Consider the following 23,455-nt stretch of genomic DNA (forward strand, 5'->3'; position numbering starts at 1 on the left):
TTTTTATAGCTTGATTGTGTTGTGTTGACTTGACTCGTGCATTAAATTTGAACATTTCGCGGATTGTTTGGTTCACCCAAGTTGAACTCTTGACGAAAAATATAATGTAGGTATCGTTTTAAAAAATATGCAGGTACCTAGAGAGTTTTTTGGGCCAATCAATATTCACTTCGGTATTAAAATCATAAAATGATCTAGAATATTTATTATTTTATGCCTGAAACTAACTTATGTCAAGTTTTCAAGTTTTTTGAGTACCAATAAGTAGGTATGTACTTGATTCTAAATTTTATTTTTGCCATTTCTTTTTCTCGGGTCTTCTCATCCACTTTTTGACCCTTAAAATACACTTCAGGCACATCCTCTTATTGTACTGTAAAAATTGGGACCCTCCAGGTCAATTTTGAGAAGCTGCAGCCTTATTTAAACATTGGAAAACACTAAAATAGTCCAAAAATCCGCTTTTTTCACCCTGGAAAGTGATCAAATGGGATTGGAAGGTGTGAACCTGCAAAAATCACTCAAGTGGCACCCTCCTATTGTGTGATAAAAATTTGAGCCCCCTAGGTATATTTTAGGGGAATGAGGAGTCAAGAATAGGGACAAAAAAAGATTTTTTCACCTTAAATGGGGTGGGGATAACCTAAGATGCTAGGAAGCTGAAATTTCGATATGTTGATCGCAGGGACGGTAGTGACTAATATTATATGATTTTGGACACTTTTTATCCATTGGGAGCCAAAATATCCCCCTCCAAAAAAGTGACCATTCTGTAATTTTTAACTTTGATCCTCCCCACTTCAGGGGTCAAATATGATTTTTGAGAAAACCCCGTTTCCCAAGTTTAACTTTAGTTGATCAATTACATATAGAATAGGTTCCAAGTGATGAAATGTTGGGCTGAAACTTATAAAAATATATATCTGAAAAAAAAACTGAAAAATTTTAAATCTTGGAAAATTACCAAAACCTGGTGAAAATTCTATCAAAATGTGCATCCTATACTCATTTACAGTCGATTCAATTGAAGAGTGCGTTGGAATGATAAAAAACAGGCAATAGAAATCGTGTAGAAATATACGAAGTATTATTCGAGTAAGTATTATAAATGCATTGAATAAGAGTATAGAGTGAAAAACTTCCCTCGATATTTTATGAATTTTCTTCGAGATTTTCTAAAACTCGTTGTCATTTGAAACAATTACTCATCAAGTTATTAGATCGCTTCGTTGGAATTTTTATTATTCGATATCAAATCTGTCATTTCTCTTCCTTGAATCTTCTCCTGCGCAGATTTTTCAACTTGCTGTCTTTTCAAATTCGAAGGTACCAAGATAGCGCACAATGCACTGGTTGAAAACGTCGCTATTAAAGCTATATTCGAAGGCAAGTCACCAAATGTTCTGATCGCTGGTCCATATAAAGAAGTTAATGTATAACCAGGAATTTGTACGATTAGAAATAAAACCGCCGAGGATATCTCTTCGGATACTGGAAAAGTGACCTCGATAACCATTTGAAATCCAGTCGCGTAATAACTCAGAACGAAGGACCTGTGTCACAATTTAATGAGCGTTGAAAATACTTACGTACCTACAGCTAAGCGGTAATGCAAGGATAATGTTTTTTACCCGATGAAAAATGCTGCAATGTAAACGTAGATTATGTTACCAGACTTTAGAGCCCATGTAAAGAATGTAAATGCAATTGTCGATCCTATTGTCAGCAATACCGCAGATTCTCTAAAAGAGTTAGATGAGTATGGTGTGAGTAAATTGATGTAAACGCTAAGTAAAGTACCATAAACTGGAGTCGTTAAACCTACTTGAATTTACGCGTTTTATCAATAATTTTTCCAAATACCAGGGAAGAAAACATTCCACTGAGCATTATTACAAATCCTATACTACCAGCATCTGCATTTTGCTTTCTTTCCTGGAAAAACAATTCTATTCAAGTTGACATTGAAGAACCAGCACCTGCTAATTCATGAATCATGCTTTGGCTTACCGGAAAATTCATCAGTACGGTTTGGTTCAAAAGAGACACAATTGCACCAAATGATCCGAGGCATAATCCATACGATAAAGATATGAGCAGAAACGATCGTTTCTTCAGGATGTATTTAGCAGCTCGATAAACGTTCTCTCTTTTAGATTGTCGTTGTTTTTCTTGAGCCGCACTCGGTGGAGACTTAGGAGCTGATTTGAAAACTGGAAAGGTTTAGTTCAGCAGACGATCGTGAATTAATCATGCGATGTGCTTGATACTTTGAGAACGAATGAGGAATCTAAAGCTTACATAACACCATCAATAAGAAGATAACTGTGGAAATACCACAATGGTACCAGTGCAGTCTCTGCAGTCCGTTTCCGATTTCTTCGGGGGAACCATCTCTAACTATAATTGTTGGAAGTATACACGATAAAGCTGAACCTAACTGAAAAAACGTAAAACTATACAACTTCAGTGGCTCGTAATTCGTATTGCTTCGTCTACAGTCCACAATTCCACACTTTACCTGATCTCCAAACAATCCTAAAGCTCCAGCTGTGGATATTTCATGAGCTCCGAACCAAATTGCCGTGAAACGAGCTGACAATGAGAATGTCATAACTTGAAATATTGCTTGGCAGAAATGTCCAGTTAGTGCCAGGTAAAATGAATCAGGATGTACGGAGAATGCTTTGATCCAGGTTCCAGTTGTGATGCCGGCTGCACCAATTATCATCGTGTTTCTTACTCCCTGAACAAGTCGAGTGATTTACAATAGTCGAATAATGTGTGCAAGATAGATAAGAAATTGTTGGTAATCTATATTATATTACATAATACATAATATGAAAATAGTTTTGAAAATCTTGACATCGACATCTGCACATCTACAGAGAAAATCATCGGAGATGCTCATGATGTTATTCATAGGAGACACTTTCATCCTAGATGTAGGTACATAGAAATTATTGCTCAGGGAGAATATTTTTTTTTGTCTAGAATTGATTTTTGGGGCCTAGAAATTTTTTCCCATAAGGTTACTGTCATTTTCATTATTTTTATATTACAATGGATAACATTATTATGTATACTAGGAACATTAGTGCAATTATTTCTCTTCTTTCCTCTAATAAGTAGATTTTAAATCCTTCTAAAAGTGCTTTTTGTGTTACTTAAGTCATGAGGATAATGTTCAAAAGTCTTCAAATATAAGTATTTTAGAAATCTGCTTTGAATACTAGTATTTTCAAGTTCTTTTATAAATTTTTTGGTATGAGGGAGCTGGACTAGTATTCCAAACTCAAGGATTGATGTTATGAATGATAAATATAAAATTATTAGTGTACTTATCCTCCTGAAGTGCACAGAATTTCTGACCTCAAAATACGCCATCCTTCTTGCCCTGACTAACACAGTATTGACATGATACTTGATGATAAACCCCACATCAAGATTTGCACCCAGGTCCTGAACTGTTGTTAAGCGACAAAGTTCTTCCGCACTGACTGTGTATCATTACCTCAAAGTGGAATCTGTGTATGTCCATCAAAACAAAATACATCTTTTTGCTTCACTGATAAGACTCTGGGTTGCCCCAAATTGAAAAATTTGCATCTGGATGCAATGAAAGTGCACCACAGAAGATGCACGAAGGTAACCGATGTTCAATCAGGACTCAACAAACCCTTCCAAGCAAATCTGAACCTTATCAGTGATGTGTAAAATCGTACTTTTTTTGATGGACATACGCGGATTCAGCTTTATGGTAATGGTATGCACATCCTGGAAAACTTTTTTTTTCAAGTAAATGTAACTGTTGCACATTTAGAAATGTCCAGGGGCAGTTTGTTTACAATCATCGACCTTTTATTCTCCTCATCTGGACCGCGATTCGAAGGGTTCATTTTGATGCAAACCTCCCAAATCGAGTTTGTAAAGAATGCCTCTGCAGATTGCGCGAACTCGTCTCTTACCTTACCCCACTTACCAAGCGTACGATCATAATTGCGTGTGGAAGGTGGTTATCTCCTTCCACACGCGATCATGATGGATTAGGATCATACGTGCGGTAAGTAGGGTAAGGTAAGAGACGAGTTCGCGCAATGTGCAGAGGCATTCTTTACAAACTCGATTTGGGAGGTTTGCATCAGATATTTGCTTGAATTCCGATTGGAATCGCTGTCCAGATAGGGAATAAAAGGTCGATGTTTACAATACTCTATTCCACAAACCTATCCAAATCTGTTTGAAGTTCTTGGCTATCCTTTATATTTTGAAATTTCTTATATATCTTTGCATTGTATTGAAGGAAAATCAGCAATAGGAGACCACATTACAGCAACTGGACACACAATAACTGAACTCAACTTGACCCTAGAAAAACCAGTTACTAGAATATCTGAACTACCATATAGGGAAGCAATAGCTATGCACAAAAACAATAGAGAAAAACTCCTCAATGATGACTTGGGACTTTTGGACATTGACCTGCTCAAATGCCTACACGGAACCAGTCACATACACACTCCAACAAACAGACACACCCATCCTGGTAGTGACCACACCCAAGTTTTAAGACTAATCACAACACAGGGAAACTGACACACTCAAAAGGAATAACCACACCCAACCTTTACTTTAAGATGTATACTTTATTGTAAGGTGCACCGGGGGGGCTGTAGGTGAGTTGATTCCCGTTTGATTTTTTTTGAAATGAAGGTGTCCGAATTGATTCCCATCTTTTCTTTTGACATGTACGAATTGATTCCCACCTTTTCTTTTCACATGTACGAGTTGATTCCCACATTTTATTTCCGAGTGTACGAATTAATTCCCATGTACTTTTTTATTGCGTATGAATGAATTGATTACATTTCATGTCAGGGCTTGTCCTGAAGTACGCATATAGGTATTTATACCTATTTATCTGCTGTGCAATTGCACTTTATTACATGAACAAATACGTATCCATCGACAATGTATGAATCAATTTCAAACTAGATAACTCTTATCTCCGAATGGCGCAGCAATACTTTTATTCAGTTTTCTCATTCACTTTTCATTCAGCATTCTCTCATTCAGTATTCGCATTTCTCCCATTCAGTATTCGCATTTCTCCCACCTGAAGATGTGGCTGAATGTTTCAAAAACGTAACTGAGATTCATAAACAGAAAACGAACGATGATAAGATGTCTGAATTTGAGACATTTATGTTTACGACAACTACATCTCAGCATCATCTCAATTCCCGCCAGCACTTTGGGCTCACTTTGCAGCAACCATCAATCGGACGACCAATTCCTGTGAAAGTTTCCATTCCAAACTGAATTCCGATTTCTATTCCTCCCATCCCAGCAATGTGGGAATCAATTCGTACATGTGAAAAGAAAAGGTGGGAATCAACTCGTACATGTGTAAAGAAAAGGTGGGAATCAATTCGGACATGTCAAAAGAAAAGGTGGGAATCAATTCGGACAGTTTTTTCATTTTGGGAATCAACTCACCAACTCCCACCGGGGGAAGTCCGAATTCGGGGTAAGTCAGAAAAACTGCTCTAGCTCTTAGAGGCTTATATCTGCCGAAGCGCTACCCAGGGGTAACTTGAGGGTACTACCCCTACTTCATCACAGCATAAAAAATTTCGCGACCCAGTTTCATTTTACAGGCTTTTGATTGGTTCTTTTTTAGTTGCTGTTTTGAATTTGATTTCAAATTGTAACCAGTGTTTTTCAAACTGCTTTTTACCTCAGAAGAAATGATCAGTAAAAGTGGTATTATAAGTGAAAGTATTCCTAAAACAATAATGTAAAACCCCAAGTATTCAATTTTTTTAAATTTTCAATTATTCATTATTTATATCGCTTTTTCTGACTTACCCCCTAAATAGGTGCTATGGGGTAAGTCAGAAAAGTGAAAATTGATAATTAGGATTGGACTTCATCGATGTGTAATACGTAGAATGATATGTTTTCGAGGTCGTAGAATCCGAATCTGGAGTTATTTTTTTTTGTAGGAGTGGGGGGGGGGTGAGGTGTGGGGAGGGGGCAATTCCAAATTTTTCCTACATTATTGTGTAATATGTCGATTGATATGTTTTCGAGGTCGTAGAATCCGAATCTGCAGTTATTTTTTTTGTAGGAGTGGGGGGTGAGGCGTGGGGAGGAGAAAATTTCAAATTTTTCACACATTATTGTGTAATATGTCGAATAATATGTTTTCAAGGTCGTAGAATCCGAATTTAGAGTTCTTTTTTGTAGGAGTGGGGGGGTGAGGCGTGGGGAGAGGGAATATTTCAAATGTTTCCTACATTATTGTGTAATATGTCGAATAATACATACCTATATATGTTTCCGAGGTCGTAGAATTTGAATCCGGAGTCATTTTTTGTGGTGAAGGTGAAAGGTGAGTCGTAGGTTCGTATGGGTGGGGGATTTCAAATTTTGCTTATATGGTGTAATACGTCGATTGATGTTTTTGAGGTTGTAGAGTTCGAATCTGGAGTTGGTTTTTTGGTAGAATGAGGAAAGTAAAAAATTCCAAATTTGGTTTTTATTTATCTCAATGTTTTCTTATACCACTGATGTTCAAAGTTGACAGTTTTTTATGTAAAATCAGAATTCAGAACATGTTTTGAAAAAAAAATGCTATACAATCAGGCAATATCATGTGTTCTTTGTTTTCTTAGAAGATGATTATTTTTTCTCCTTACATGAGTTTTTCAATTTTTTACAAATACATTTTTGTACTCTACAATAAATTGTCAGATGAATTGTTTTTCTGAAGTTGCCACAATGACAGCCAAAATGCCATAATAGGCAGGAGGGGGAGATTTCTACAAATCGCCATTTTCATACACATCCGTGTTTTTGAGCGGAAGGTATTTCAAATAATCATTAGTTAGCTCATTTCATTACTGTTCCAACTTCCACGGGGCACAGTAGGCCACAACCCCCCTCTCCCCAAATGGTGATACTTGAATAGCACTCAACCCTAAAAACTAGCTCAAGATTTGAATTCTGCGACCTTAAACACATATCAATCAACATGTTACACAATATTATAGGCAAAATTTGAAATTTTTCCTCTCCTCTTGACTCACCTCCCACCCCTACAAAAAAAATAACTCCAGATTCGGTTTCTACGACCTCGAAAACATATTACTCGACATATCACATGATAATGTAGGAAAATTTTGAAATTTTCCCTCTCCCCACGCCTCACCCCCCACTCCTACAAAAAAATAACTCCAGATTCGGATTCTACGACCTCGAAAACATATTATTCGACATATTGCGCATTGATCAGGGTCAAATCCTAATATCGCCAATTAATTTTGTAGATTTTCTGACTTACCCCAAAGCGGGGTAAGTCAGAACAAGTTGCATTTTATTCGATTGTGCAAAAGCTACTGTGACAATCGCGCTGAAATTTTTACCATAGGTTAAGAACCCTTATGGGAACCTACATACCAAATTTCAGCTACATTGGTTCATTAGTACGAGAGTAACAGCTGATCAAAATTAAAATTGTGAAAAAACGTTCTGACTTCCCCCGGTGCACCTTATTAGTTTATTAAGTGCTCTTGCCTGATGATGAAAAGTTGTACTTTTTGAAAAGATCTTTGCAATAAAAGCTTGAAAAATAAGGAGTGAGTTTTTCTTTTCCTATACAGGATCACTGAATTTTTCATCACAGATGGGAGGTCATTTACAATTAAGAGAAAGAACACTGGACCCAAGTTTGAACCCTGAGGGACGCAAGATGGACAGGGGTATATCCTGGATATTTTGCTTTTAAAAGACACATATAGCACCCTTCCATTAAGATAAGACCAACACAAATTACAGAAATTGTGAAACAAACCAAGTCTACCTAGTTTTTGTATTAGGATTTTATGGTTGACACTATCAAACACTTTTTTAAAAATTGGTATACATGCATCCACTTGACCACCACCATAAAGGGAGCTCAGACAAAACTCAACAAAGTTGATTAGATTTGTGTTGTGTTGGCTGACCTACTTTCAACAAATCCATGCTGGTTTGACGAAATAAGATTTTAAATTTTAGGATATACAAGTATAGTTTTGCAGGGATCGGAATTGATGATATTGGCCTGTAGTTAGTGACTTATTCTAGTGCCTCTTGAGAGGTCAATCAGTCGATTATGGAAGTTTGGAAACTCATGTTTGGATAAAGGTCTCTCGTTGACTTTTTGATCCCATTCCAAGAGTTTTGAACACACAATGATGATAATTTTTATGCAATAATAACTCAGATTGTACATCGGTTTGCTTTCTTGGCTCATCGCAGAACAAAAGGTACTGTTTTTCACATTGAATAATCTAATTGACTTACTTACCACTTTATCCAATAAATAAAGCGAAGGGAAAATGAAAATGATATAAGCCAGCATGGGGCTGGTCACTGTCCAGTCAATTTGCGTAGGCGTGATTCCTTCGTAGTATTTTGAGACTAAATGGTTAATTATGGAGAATTGTAATATTTGAGCTCCTGCATTAATGGTATACATCATGAACAGCGCCATGATGAACCATCTTCTCTTGTATAGTTTATATTCCGTTGGTAGTTCTTCGTTCATGCTGATTTTTTCTCTCACTTTTTCACTGTTTATGAATTCTAACACTTTGAGAACTTGATAAGTCAACACTCGACGGCATTTTAAAAAAAAGTTTTGGCATACAGATTTTACAAGTTGTAGAATATGTATTGTACCTACTCGTAATCTAGTTGAGTTTATTATTCTTGGAATGTACTTACATAATTATTTTATCTCATAATTTGGGATCTAAATAGATTAATAGGTGCTTGGTACGTACTACGTACCTAGCACGAGTGCGTAAATAGGTAATTAATTAAACAAACAAATAGATAAATGACGTAGCTATCTTTTGTGAATGAATTTTCATATCGTAAAGAAGTACACTTTTTTATTTGATTGTTTGTGTTGACTCAACTCGTGCATTAAATTTGAACATCTCGCGGTCAGTTTAGTTCGGAACCAAAGTTCAACTCTTGACGAAAAATATAATGTAGACATTATTTTCTAAAAATTTGCAAGTACCTAAAATAATCTGGAATATGTCACCTATGTCTGAAACTATCTTATGTCAAGTTTTTATTTTTCCCCGAGTATTAACTAGAGTATATTTAAGTATAGGCAAGTATAGGTACTTAATTCTAAATTTTATTCGATATCAGATCTGCCATTTCTTTTTCTCTGGTCTTCTCTCGAGCCGACTCTTCAACTTGCTGTCTTCTCAAGTCAGAAGGCACCAAATAGGCGCACAATGCAGCGAGAAAAAATAATACTATCAAAACTACGTTCGATGGCAGGCTACTATATTTCCCTATCAAGTATCCGTAAGAGGAGGTTATGACAAAACTCAGGAATTCTGTGATAAGAAATGAAGTCGCCGCTGATATCTCTTCAGATATAGGAAAAGTGACCTCTATGGCCATTTGAAACCCGGTCCCGTAGTAACTCAAGGTGAAGGATCTAGGTCACAATTTATCGATTATTAAAATTAAAATGTGACAATTTCTGGTAGATCGATGTTTCTTACCCGATGAAAAAAGATGCAACGTAAACATAGATTATGTTATCAGATTCTAGAGCCCATGTAAAGGCCATAAATGCAATGGCTGATCCTGAAGTTAGCAACACTGCGGATTCTCTAGATTTTAGTATATAAGTTCATGGATAACTCAGCTGTGTAATGAGCAGATTATCATAAGGAAGGTAATGGAAGTAGCTTACTTGAATTTACGAGTTTTATCTATAATTTTTCCAAAAAACAAAGATGAAATCATTCCGCTGAATAGTATTAAAGTTCCTATGTATCCAGCATCTAGAGTTCTTTCCTGAAAAGCGAGTTAATATTTGAGTTTAGCAGAAAAGAACTTTATACATTACTCGTTCTTATCTGAGCATCAATGATAATTGTTCTCTAAAATCTCTTTAGATCATTATATGGCGAACTCACCGGGAAATTAATTGATATATTTCGATTTAAAAGCGAAATTACTGCATTGATTAATCCAAGGTTTAATCCGTACGATAAAGAGATGAGGATGAACGATGGCTTCTTCACGATGGATTTGACGGCTTGATAAACGTGCTTTCTTTCAGTTTGTCGTTGACTAGCTTGAGCTGCGCTAGGAGGAGATTTAGGCTGTGCTTTGAAAACTAGAAATGTTTAGTAAAGGTTTACCTATTAGCACTGCTGATCAAAATAACTTATTTTAAGTACATATAATATGTATGTGTAATACAAAGTATATCTCGAACGCTTACACGAAACTATCAAAACGAGAACAGCTGTAGAAACACCAGCATGTAACCAGTGCATTTTTTGTAACCCATTTCGGATAACTTCGATCGAATCATCTTTGACCAAAATCTTCGGAATAAAACTAGATATAGCTACACCCAACTGTAAACATTCGATAGCTAGGTAAGATATTCTGAAATGGCTGCCAGCAGTAGTAGGTAACTCAAAATTCGAACGACTTGTAGGTATTTTGTCTACCTGATCTCCAAATAAGCATAAAGCTCCGGCTGTGGATATTTCATGAGCTCCGAACCAAATAGCGGTGAAACGAGCTGACAATGCGAATGTCAGAACTTGAAATCCAGCTTGTACAGCTGTTCCTGTTAGTACTAAATAGAAGGATTCACGATGGACGGAAAATACTTTGATCCATGTTCCAATGGTGAAACCAGTTATGCCGATTATCATCGTGGTCCGTACTCCCTGAACAGTGAACAGTTTGAATAGTTTTTTTCTCTTTATACTCGTGTTTTTTTGTCTTAAACTGAGTAAAGGACAAAAAAGGTGCCGAAATTTCATCATTTTTAGGTTCTGTATGGTAATGGGTGTTAATTTGCCGGGCACTTGGGTTGAAAAAATTGTATGTGTTTTAAAAAGAAATTTGGGAAATAAAATAACTGAAAATTGATATGTACTCGTACTTGAAATTTGGAATCTATATTTCGTGGTTTATTGCAGCTGATTTTCAGGATTTCGAGGTTTGTTTCCATTTTTCGATTTTATTTTCAATTTTTAATCAAATTTTTAGTTTGATTTTCAGTTTTTAATTTTATTTTTAGAGTTTGCGGTGCTGATTTTCAAAACTTTTGAATTTACCTACTTTCATTTTTCGATTTTATTTTCAGGTTTCAATTTTGGTTTCAGAATTGTCAGGTTTACTTCAATTTCTCATGTTTATTTTCAGAATTTTCAATCCATTTTCATTTTTCAATCCATTTTCATTTTTCAATCCATTTTCATTTTTCAATTTCATTTTTAGTTTTTAATCCAATCTTCAGAATTTTTATTTTCAGTTTTTAATCAAATTTTTAGTTCGATTATCAGTCTATTATTTAATTTTTGAAATTTTTGGTATGATTTTCAGAACTTTAGGGTTTACTTTCATTTTTCGATTTTATTTTCAGTTTTTGATTTCGATTTTAGATTTGTCAGGTTAACTTTTAGTTTTCAGGGTTATTTTCCGTACCTATTGGATACAACGAACGTTCAGAATTTTAAGTAGGTACATTTTCATTTTTAGTTTTTAATCTAATTTTTAGAATTTTCAATTTCATTTCTAGTTTTTAATTTCATTTTGGTTTTACTTTCATTTTTTAAATTTCGTTTTCAATTTTTAATCTGTTTTTGAGAATTTTCAATTTCATTTCATTTTCAAAATAGTTGATTTTACTTTCATTTTCCAGTTTTACTTTCTATTTTCAATTTCATTTTCAGTTTTGAATTTCATTTTTAATTTTTGATTCTGGGTACCTGGTACTTGAATTTTCAAAATTTGCAATTTTACTCCAACTGTTTGATTTTTTAATTTTCAGTTTTTAATTCAATCCTTACAATTTTTAGTTATTTTATTTTCAGTTTTTGATTTTATTTTTAGTTTTCAACTTGGTTTTTGGTTTTTGATTTTTTTTTGATTTATCAGCTCTAGGTACGTACTTTCAATTTTGGCCAAAAATTAACGTAATTGTACCAAAAATCGATCAGATATTCTCAAAATTAAGTACCCATTCATCAATTTTGGATTTCAATTCAGTTTTTAATATTGATTTTATCATTTTTAGAAATTGAATTTTTAGTCTATTTTTTCAGAATTTTTCTTAAGTGGTGAAAATCATTTTCACTTCCATTTTCACGTTTTGATTTTGATTCTAGAGTTTTTGTTTCAATTTTTGATTTTTGATTTTTTTATTGAATTTTTTGACTTTATTTTCAGTTTTTAATTTCAAATTTCAACCTTTGATTGCGTTTTTGATTTTTAGTTTATTCTGATCTAATTTTTCAAGTTTCATGTTTTCTTTTTAAAGGGTCAATTTAATATCCGAAATTTTCCTTTTCGGTTTTCAATTTTACGTCATAGTTCATCAGTTTTTTAAATTTTGCACTCAAAATTTCTGGTTTCATTTTCAGTGCTTTTGGTGGTATTTTAACCGCCAAGATTCATCTTGGGATTGCAAGATTTTTCATGCATCCTCAAGACTGCCCCAAGATCTTGAGAAATCTCTCCCCCTCCTCCAAAAAAATTTAATGTCAGGAAAATTCAAGAATTTTTCTCTGTTTTTGAAAATTTTCTTCTTTTTTTTCAAAATTTAAAAAAAATTATTCAACTTGAACAACATTAGTAGGTCATTTCCAAAAAAAATCCTAGAAAAATATTCTACACAACTTCGTGAATTCCCTTGCTTTTTGGGTATTATTTCTTTAAAAAAAATATAGGTCATGGTTTTCAATCGAGCGAGTATCGAGTACTGTCAAATGATAAATCTGAAGATCAATAGGTATGTACCTAATAATTAATTTTGCTTGTTATTTCTAAAAAAGGTTTCATTCCTGACTTTGAAAAAAAAATTAATAAATTTATGTTTATTTTGAAATTTTAGTCCAAAACTTCAAAAGTTGGTATTAGGCACTTTTTTCAAGTTCATTAAAAAGAGCTCGAAATTTCCTTTCCTATGTTACCCATGATGGCAAAAAATCCCAAGATTTTTCAAGAATGATTCCCAAAATTTTTCAAAAGAAGGGGTCGTTCGGCAACACATTTGAGAAATTATTTTTCTTGGCTTAGTTTGGGCTCATTTTCAATTCGAAGCCAAGTTTATATACTTACTGTAAAAATTCATCAACTTACCAGTTTGTCCAATAAATAAAGAGAAGGAAACGTAAAGGGAACGTAAGCCAACATCGAGCTCATAGTGGTCCATTCGATACTTTCAGGCGTTATTCCTTCGTAGTATTTCTGTACTAAATTGTCGATTATGGAAAATTGTAACCATTGGGCTCCCGCATTTATGGTGTACATCACGAATAGCGCCATATTGAACCATCTCCTCGTGTATAATTTGTATTCAATTTTCGGTTTTTCTATCATTTTGTCCAAGATTTGTTTTTATTTTGAATACGGCTACTTTGTCACTGTGATTCGTGTAATGTATTTACTCGCATTCTACACTTGAAACACACGTCAACATTTGACGAAATTTTTTCACGATTAATTTTGTGTGTTGTCAAGCATTTCGAGTCGAGTTCTTTGGCATTGCGTTTTATCGAATTGTGACGTTATATAGATAAGTACATACATATCTATTTATGCAGACATATTATTTTTTGAATGTGTTGATTTCCTATTTTCGTTTTTAGCATAACAGCATTTGATTGGCTAGTTTTCAAATATGGCGAATTTTTGAGATATTTTGTCTGCAAATGGTCATAATTAGTATGTTGTGTGTTTGATAAAATAAAATGATAAGAGGATTGGGTTCGGAATCAAAAATTGAAAACTTGATTTAATTTTTTATTACCTATCTTGAAATTTAATTTTTTTAAAAAATAGGTACCTAGACCTACTCTGAAGCCAACCAGAAAATTTTTAAAATAATTTTCAAGTTTGGTCTACGTTGCCATCTCATTAGATCTGGAAAAAAATTGGCGAGGAAGATTGAATTTCTTTGCTTTTTTCACTTTCATACAAAAAATTGAGAATGAATAGAAAAAAACAACCAATCAGAAACGTTATCTACATATTCTACATATTCTACATTCTACATATTCTACAATTATATTCTACTTTACATATTCTACATTATATTCTACATTATATTTTACATTCTACATTCTACAATCCAACTCTGATAACAACCTATAACGCACTGTGAACTTATCGGAAATTACCATGTTCAAAATTCGTTTCATGGTCTCTGAAGTTGACTTTTATCAATTTTTCAGGGCATGTCCTTAGTAGGTATTTTTCCTTTCATATTCATACCTACCACCGCGAGTCGAACAGACCTCAGTCGGAGCCATATATCAGCGAAGTTTTTTCAAATTTGGTACCCAGTTTGGTTTCAGTTTGGCTGCAGATTCAGTTACTTGCGTGGAGAATGGGGGGGGGGGGGAGGTTGATTTTGACTCGATAATCACCAAAGCTCAAATTTTCCAGAGGCAGAAATGAGAAGGGTAAAAATAATTTTAAACAAAGTCATTTTTTTCAAAATCCCCAATTTTAGCACGACGAGAAGAAAACTATTTGTTCACTTGCACACGTTAGTGAGGCATAAAGAATTTGGAAAATGTTCATAGGGCGTGTGTAAAATTAATTATCCTACGTAGAAAATCGTACACGCGAATAGATCTATAGACTATTGTAACGTGTTAAAAGTTCAAGGTGCATAGCATTGGCTGGCCTCACACGTTTGCAATGAGATAAGAATAACGCTATTCTCCCCAAGACCCAGACCAGAACCAGTGTACCTGGTGGTATTGGTAGAGGTACCTCTATTTGTATTTACCCACCAGGCCACGTGTGCCGTGTGTTTCATATTTCATATTCCCTTTAGAGTTCTAAACGAATGAATTTCTCTGTTGGAAAGTATCTCGATTTGAAAAGAACAGCTTTAAAAGCTTTTGTGCATTATTATCGTCGACTTCGGGCGCACGGAGACAATAAATTAATACGTTTAACTCGAGAGCTAAAACTTTAACACAAAAGGATGCGCCCGAAAACGATATAGATCTTCGAATGCTTGCTTACTCGCTTATACTTTACTTTACCCTTCTTCTTTATACTTATTCTTCTCCAGCACCAGCCGAAATAACACTCTTGTCCTTTTCATTTCATAGTTGCTCGTTTTCTTTCATCATTTCTCTATCTATTCAAATTTTCAACCGGCAATTTCACGCAGTATAGTGCAGATTTGCTGGAAAACATCGCGATAGCGAACTACGAAAATGTTAAACCGCTTAGTCCGTCATTCAGCGACTCGCGTGTATTACGACAAACAATGACGTAAGCCTTTGTCCAGGCAGTCGAAATATCGAGCTTAATTTTTTACTCGAATGAGTTCCAGTTTCGTGGTATGGTACAAGAACAAGATGCGGAAAATCGTCGAAAAGCTGAGGTTAAAGAAGGCTCGGCGTTGGTGTTGTGTTGTTTCGCCAACTTTGTTGAATAATTAACTTGCCTTCGCCTTCGAGTTGAGGGATTTTTTTTTGTTGTTGGTGAGAATGGTTGAAATTTTCGTTGTGAAGGTTTAGGTACTAAAGAAGCATTTGAAAGTATATTGCCGAAGGCATTGCCAGCAATTCCAGCATTGTGATGGCTTTTTTAGATGCTGTTTTTGTTAATAATTTTCGAAATATAACCTCAACACAGTTGGCAGCACAAGTGACAAAAAAAAACTACAAATTTTTCAGAAAATACCACTCAGAGCCCCTCCACACAAAAAAATTAAAAACTACCTTGTAAAAATAATTTTTAAAATGGGACCTCAACAGTACTGGGGCGGGCGTAGGGGTACGAGGGTCAGCTATTTTGTTCGAAATTAAATTCTAAATAACTCGAAAAGTAAAGTAACATAGCATATCGATCGAATAGATTTACTCATTTTTTCGATCCGAATTTTTTGACCCTTCTCCTCCCCTATCTCTCCTCATCAATGCACCCAACGTTGTTAAAATTTAAAAAAAAAACAAAATGACGAATGATGCATCCTTTTTTTAAAAGTGCTGAGCTTGAATATCTACTTATTTTTCGAATATAACCCTTCATGAACCTCCTGTCGCTCTCCATTTTGAAAAAAACAAAAAACACAAAATTGAAATGTGACGTATGTTGATTTTAAACTAATTTGAAGTTACTGCTTTCGAATTTTAAAAATCACCTTGCACCTATTAACAAAATACTTTGAAATTTCGCGAAAAATTCAAATATTTCAATGGAAATGGTTTTTGAGGAATTTTAAAGCCAAAAATAAGGTCATAATTTATGGGATTTTGAAAAAATGTCATACAACCTTTCAAAATGAGTTGAGTACGGCATTTTGTGAATGATGGAAAAAGGTGAAAATTTCCACTTACCAAGCACCTATGATTTGTGGAGACTTGGTCAGTGATTTTCTAGAAATATCAAAATGGCCGTATGAGTTGAGTACGGCATTTTGTGAATGATGGAAAAAGGTGAAAATTTCCACTTACCAAGCACCTATGATTTGTGGAGACTTGGTCAGTGATTTTCAAGAAATATCAAAATGGCCGTATAAGGTGAGTACGGCATTTTGTGAATGATGGAAAAAGGTGAAAATTTCCACTTACCAAGCACCTATGATTTGTGGAGACTTGGTCAGTGATTTTCAACTTTTTCAAGAAATATCAAAATGGCCGTATGAGTTGAGTACGGCATTTTGTGAATGATGGAAAAAGGTGAAAATTTCCACTTACCAAGCACCTATGATTTGTGGAGACTTGGTCAGTGATTTTCAAGAAATATCATAACGGCCGTATAAGTTGAGTACGGCATTTTGTGAATGATGGAAAAAGGTGAAAATTTCCACTTACCAAGCACCTATGATTTGTGGAGACTTGGTCAGTGATTTTCTAGAAATATCAAAATGGCCGTATGAGTTGAGTACGGCATTTTGTGAATGATGGAAAAAGGTGAAAATTTCCACTTACCAAGCACCTATGATTTGTGGAGACTTGGTCAGTGATTTTCAACTTTTTCAAGAAATATCAAAATGGCCGTATGAGTTGAGTACGGCATTTTGTGAATGATGGAAAAAGGTGAAAATTTCCACTTACCAAGCACCTATGATTTGTGGAGACTTGGTCAGTGATTTTCAACTTTTTCAAGAAATATCAAAATGGCTGTATGAGTTGAGTACGGCATTTTGTGAATGATGGAAAAAAGTGAAAATTTCCACTTACCAAGCACCTATGATTTGTGGAGACTTGGTCAGAGATTTTCAAGAAATATCATAACGGCCGTATAAGTTGAGTACGGCATTTTGTGAATGATGGAAAAAGGTGAAAATTTCCACTTACCAAGCACCTATGATTTGTGGAGACTTGGTCAGTGATTTTCAAGAAATATCAAAATGGCCGTATGAGTTGAGTACGGCATTTTGTGAATGATGGAAAAAGGTGAAAATTTCCACTTACCAAGCACCTATGATTTGTGGAGACTTGGTCAGTGATTTTCAAGAAATATCAAAATGGCCGTATGAGTTGAGTACGGCATTTTGTGAATGATGGAAAAAGGTGAAAATTTCCACTTACCAAGCACCTATGATTTGTGGAGACTTGGTCAGTGATTTTCAAGTAATATCAAAATGGCCGTATGAGTTGAGTAGGGCATTTTGTGAATGATGGAAAAAGGTGAAAATTTCCACTTACCAAGCACCTATGATTTGTGGAGACTTGGTCAGTGATTTTCTAGAAATATCAAAATGGCCGTATGAGTTGAGTACGGCATTTTGTGAATGATGGAAAAAGGTGAAAATTTCCACTTACCAAGCACCTATGATTTGTGGAGACTTGGTCAGTGATTTTCAAGAAATATCAAAATGGCCGTATGAGTTGAGTACGGCATTTTGTGAATGATGGAAAAAGGTGAAAATTTCCACTTACCAAGCACCTATGATTTGTGGAGACTTGGTCAGTGATTTTCAACTTTTTCAAGAAATATCAAAATGGCTGTATAAGGTGAGTACGGCATTTTGTGAATGATGGAAAAAGGTGAAAATTTCCACTTACCAAGCACCTATGATTTGTGGAGACTTGGTCAGTGATTTTCATAAAATATCAAAATGGCCGTATAAGTTGAGTACGGCATTTTGTGAATGATGGAAAAAGGTGAAAATTTCCACTTACAAAGCAACTATGATTTGTGGAGACTTGGTCAGTGACGATTTTCAAGAAATATCAAAATGGCCGTATGAGTTGAGTACGGCATTTTGTGAATGATGGAAAAAGGTGAAAATTTCCACTCACCAAGCACCTATGATTTGTGGAGACTTGGTCAGTGATTTTCAAGAAATATCAAAATGGCCATATGAGTTGAGTACGGCATTTTGTGAATGATGGGAAAAAGTGAAAATTTCCACTTACCAAGCACCTATGATTTGTGGAGACTTGGTCTGTGATTTTCAAGAAATATCAAAGTGGCCGTATGAGTTGAGTACGGCATTTTGTGAATGATGGAAAAAGGTGAAAATTTCCACTTATGAAGCACCTATGATTTGTGGAGACTTGGTCAGTGATTTTCAAGTAATATAAAAATGGCCGTATGAGTTGAGTAGGGCATTTTGTGAATGATGGAAAAAGGTGAAAATTTCCACTTACCAAGCACCTATGATTTGTGGAGACTTGGTCAGTGATTTTCAAGAAATATCAAAATGGCAGTATGAGTTGAGTACGGCATTTTGTGAATGATGGAAATAGGTGAAAATTTCCACTTACCAAGCACCTATGATTTGTGGAGACTTGGTCAGTGATTTTCAAGAAATATCAAAATGGCCGTATAAGTTGAGTACGGCATTTTGTGAATGAGGGAAAAAGGTGAAAATTTCCACTTACCAAGCACCTATGATTTGTGGAGACTTGGTCAGTGATTTTCAACTTTTTCAAGAAATATCAAAATGGCCGTATGAGTTGAGTACGGCATTTTGTGAATGATGGAAAAAGGTGAAAATTTCCACTTACCAAGCACCTATGATTAGTGGAGACTTGGTCAGAGATTTTCAAGAAATATCAAAATGGCCGTATAAGTTGAGTAGGGCATTTTGTGAATGATGGAAAAAGGTGAAAATTTCCACTTACCAAGCACCTATGATTTGTGGAGACTTGGTCAGTGATTTTCAAGAAATATCAAAATGGCCGTATAAGTTGAGTACGGCATTTTGTGAATGATGGAAAAAGGTGAAAATTTCAACTTACCAAGCACCTATGATTTGTGGAGACTTGGTCAGTGATTTTCTAGAAATATCAAAATGGCCGTATGAGTTGAGTACGGCATTTTGTGAATGATGGAAAAAGGTGAAAATTTCCACTTACCAAGCACCTATGATTTGTGGAGACTTGGTCAGTGATTTTCAACTTTTTCAAGAAATATCAAAATGGCCGTATGAGTTGAGTACGGCATTTTGTGAATGATGGAAAAAGGTGAAAATTTCCACTTACCAAGCACCTATGATTTGTGGAGACTTGGTCAGTGATTTTCAAGAAATATCAAAATGGCTGTATAAGTTGAGTACGGCATTTTGTGAATGATGGAAAAAGGTGAAAATTTCCACTTACCAAGCACCTATGATTTGTGGAGACTTGGTCAGTGATTTTCAAGAAATATCAAAATGGCCGTATGAGTTGAGTACGGCATTTTGTGAATGATGGAAAAAGGTGAAAATTTCCACTTACCAAGCACCTATGATTTGTGGAGACTTGGTCAGTGATTTTCAACTTTTTCAAGAAATATCAAAATGGCCGTATGAGTTGAGTACGGCATTTTGTGAATGATGGAAAAAGGTGAAAATTTCCACTTACCAAGCACCTATGATTTGTGGAGACTTGGTCAGTGATTTTCAAGTAATATCAAAATGGCCGTATGAGTTGAGTAGGGCATTTTGTGAATGATGGAAAAAGGTGAAAATTTCCACTTACCAAGCACCTATGATTTGTGGAGACTTGGTCAGTGATTTTCTAGAAATATCAAAATGGCCGTATGAGTTGAGTACGGCATTTTGTGAATGATGGAAAAAGGTGAAAATTTCCACTTACCAAGCACCTATGATTTGTGGAGACTTGGTCAGTGATTTTCAAGAAATATCAAAATGGCCGTATGAGTTGAGTACGGCATTTTGTGAATGATGGAAAAAGGTGAAAATTTCCACTTACCAAGCACCTATGATTTGTGGAGACTTGGTCAGTGATTTTCAACTTTTTCAAGAAATATCAAAATGGCCGTATAAGGTGAGTACGGCATTTTGTGAATGATGGAAAAAGGTGAAAATTTCCACTTACCAAGCACCTATGATTTGTGGAGACTTGGTCAGTGATTTTCATAAAATATCAAAATGGCCGTATAAGTTGAGTACGGCATTTTGTGAATGATGGAAAAAGGTGAAAATTTCCACTTACAAAGCAACTATGATTTGTGGAGACTTGGTCAGTGACGATTTTCAAGAAATATCAAAATGGCCGTATGAGTTGAGTACGGCATTTTGTGAATGATGGAAAAAGGTGAAAATTTCCACTCACCAAGCACCTATGATTTGTGGAGACTTGGTCAGTGATTTTCAAGAAATATCAAAATGGCCATATGAGTTGAGTACGGCATTTTGTGAATGATGGGAAAAAGTGAAAATTTCCACTTACCAAGCACCTATGATTTGTGGAGACTTGGTCTGTGATTTTCAAGAAATATCAAAATGGCCGTATGAGTTGAGTACGGCATTTTGTGAATGATGGAAAAAGGTGAAAATTTCCACTTATGAAGCACCTATGATTTGTGGAGACTTGGTCAGTGATTTTCAAGTAATATAAAAATGGCCGTATGAGTTGAGTAGGGCATTTTGTGAATGATGGAAAAAGGTGAAAATTTCCACTTACCAAGCACCTATGATTTGTGGAGACTTGGTCAGTGATTTTCAAGAAATATCAAAATGGCAGTATGAGTTGAGTACGGCATTTTGTGAATGATGGAAATAGGTGAAAATTTCCACTTACCAAGCACCTATGATTTGTGGAGACTTGGTCAGTGATTTTCAAGAAATATCAAAATGGCCGTATAAGTTGAGTACGGCATTTTGTGAATGAGGGAAAAAGGTGAAAATTTCCACTTACCAAGCACCTATGATTTGTGGAGACTTGGTCAGTGATTTTCAACTTTTTCAAGAAATATCAAAATGGCCGTATGAGTTGAGTACGGCATTTTGTGAATGATGGAAAAAGGTGAAAATTTCCACTTACCAAGCACCTATGATTAGTGGAGACTTGGTCAGAGATTTTCAAGAAATATCAAAATGGCCGTATAAGTTGAGTAGGGCATTTTGTGAATGATGGAAAAAGGTGAAAATTTCCACTTACCAAGCACCTATGATTTGTGGAGACTTGGTCAGTGATTTTCAAGAAATATCAAAATGGCCGTATAAGTTGAGTACGGCATTTTGTGAATGATGGAAAAAGGTGAAAATTTCAACTTACCAAGCACCTATGATTTGTGGAGACTTGGTCAGTGATTTTCAACTTTTTCAAGAAATGTCAAAATGGCCGTATAAGTTGAGTACGGCATTTTGTGAATGATGGAAAAAGGTGAAAATTTCCACTTACCAAGCACCTATGATTTGTGGAGACTTGGTCAGTGATTTTCAACTTTTTCAAGAAATATCAAAATGGCCGTATGAGTTGAGTACGGCATTTTGTGAATGATGGAAAAAGGTGAAAATTTCCACTTACCAAGCACCTATGATTTGTGGAGACTTGGTCAGTGATTTTCAAGAAATATCAAAATGGCTGTATAAGTTGAGTACGGCATTTTGTGAATGATGGAAAAAGGTGAAAATTTCCACTTACCAAGCACCTATGATTTGTGGAGACTTGGTCAGTGATTTTCAAGAAATATCAAAATGGCCGTATGAGTTGAGTACGGCATTTTGTGAATGATGGAAAAAGGTGAAAATTTCCACTTACCAAGCACCTATGATTTGTGGAGACTTGGTCAGTGATTTTCAACTTTTTCAAGAAATATCAAAATGGCCGTATGAGTTGAGTACGGCATTTTGTGAATGATGGAAAAAGGTGAAAATTTCCACTTACCAAGCACCTATGATTTGTGGAGACTTGGTCAGTGATTTTCTAGAAATATCAAAATGGCCGTATGAGTTGAGTACGGCATTTTGTGAATGATGGAAAAAGGTGAAAATTTCCACTTACCAAGCACCTATGATTTGTGGAGACTTGGTCAGTGATTTTCAACTTTTTCAAGAAATATCAAAATGGCCGTATGAGTTGAGTACGGCATTTTGTGAATGATGGAAAAAGGTGAAAATTTCCACTTACCAAGCACCTATGATTTGTGGAGACTTGGTCAGTGATTTTCAACTTTTTCAAGAAATATCAAAATGGCTGTATGAGTTGAGTACGGCATTTTGTGAATGATGGAAAAAAGTGAAAATTTCCACTTACCAAGCACCTATGATTTGTGGAGACTTGGTCAGAGATTTTCAAGAAATATCATAACGGCCGTATAAGTTGAGTACGGCATTTTGTGAATGATGGAAAAAGGTGAAAATTTCCACTTACCAAGCACCTATGATTTGTGGAGACTTGGTCAGTGATTTTCAAGAAATATCAAAATGGCCGTATGAGTTGAGTACGGCATTTTGTGAATGATGGAAAAAGGTGAAAATTTCCACTTACCAAGCACCTATGATTTGTGGAGACTTGGTCAGTGATTTTCAAGAAATATCAAAATGGCCGTATGAGTTGAGTACGGCATTTTGTGAATGATGGAAAAAGGTGAAAATTTCCACTTACCAAGCACCTATGATTTGTGGAGACTTGGTCAGTGATTTTCAAGTAATATCAAAATGGCCGTATGAGTTGAGTAGGGCATTTTGTGAATGATGGAAAAAGGTGAAAATTTCCACTTACCAAGCACCTATGATTTGTGGAGACTTGGTCAGTGATTTTCAACTTTTTCAAGAAATATCAAAATGGCCGTATGAGATGAGTACGGCATTTTGTGAATGATGGAAAAAGGTGAAAATTTCCACTTACCAAGCACCTATGATTAGTGGAGACTTGGTCAGAGATTTTCAAGAAATATCAAAATGGCCGTATAAGTTGAGTACGGCATTTTGTGAATGATGGAAAAAGGTGAAAATTTCCACTTACCAAGCACCTATGATTTGTGGAGACTTGGTCAGTGATTTTCATAAAATATCAAAATGGCCGTATAAGTTGAGTACGGCATTTTGTGAATGATGGAAAAAGGTGAAAATTTCCACTTACAAAGCAACTATGATTTGTGGAGACTTGGTCAGTGACGATTTTCAAGAAATATCAAAATGGCCGTATGAGTTGAGTACGGCATTTTGTGAATGATGGAAAAAGGTGAAAATTTC

General features: G+C 35.3%; 2 protein-coding genes across 2 annotated transcripts; both read right to left on the reverse strand.

The window, feature by feature from the left end:
• Window positions 1–1,070: 1,070 nt before the first annotated feature.
• LOC135838737 (uncharacterized MFS-type transporter C09D4.1-like) lies at window positions 1,071–8,730 on the reverse strand. The gene is made up of 7 exons (XM_065354486.1): window positions 8,357–8,730; window positions 2,522–2,746; window positions 2,302–2,440; window positions 2,011–2,213; window positions 1,826–1,935; window positions 1,632–1,742; window positions 1,071–1,553 (listed from the first exon to the last, which is right to left on the reverse strand). Exons 1-7 carry the CDS (start codon window positions 8,594–8,596, stop codon window positions 1,217–1,219), a joined length of 1,365 nt encoding a protein of 454 aa, XP_065210558.1. The 5' UTR covers window positions 8,597–8,730; the 3' UTR covers window positions 1,071–1,216.
• A 52-nt stretch (window positions 8,731–8,782) lies between these two features.
• LOC135838738 (uncharacterized MFS-type transporter C09D4.1-like) lies at window positions 8,783–13,655 on the reverse strand. Its single transcript, XM_065354487.1, has 7 exons — window positions 13,192–13,655; window positions 10,548–10,772; window positions 10,313–10,451; window positions 10,002–10,204; window positions 9,776–9,879; window positions 9,582–9,692; window positions 8,783–9,514 (listed from the first exon to the last, which is right to left on the reverse strand). Exons 1-7 carry the CDS (start codon window positions 13,429–13,431, stop codon window positions 9,196–9,198), a joined length of 1,341 nt encoding a protein of 446 aa, XP_065210559.1. The 5' UTR covers window positions 13,432–13,655; the 3' UTR covers window positions 8,783–9,195.
• Between the last annotated feature and the right edge of the window lie 9,800 nt (window positions 13,656–23,455).

This window comes from Planococcus citri, chromosome 3 (assembly GCF_950023065.1).
Source record: "Planococcus citri chromosome 3, ihPlaCitr1.1, whole genome shotgun sequence".
Taxonomy (NCBI): Eukaryota; Metazoa; Arthropoda; class Insecta; order Hemiptera; family Pseudococcidae; genus Planococcus; species Planococcus citri.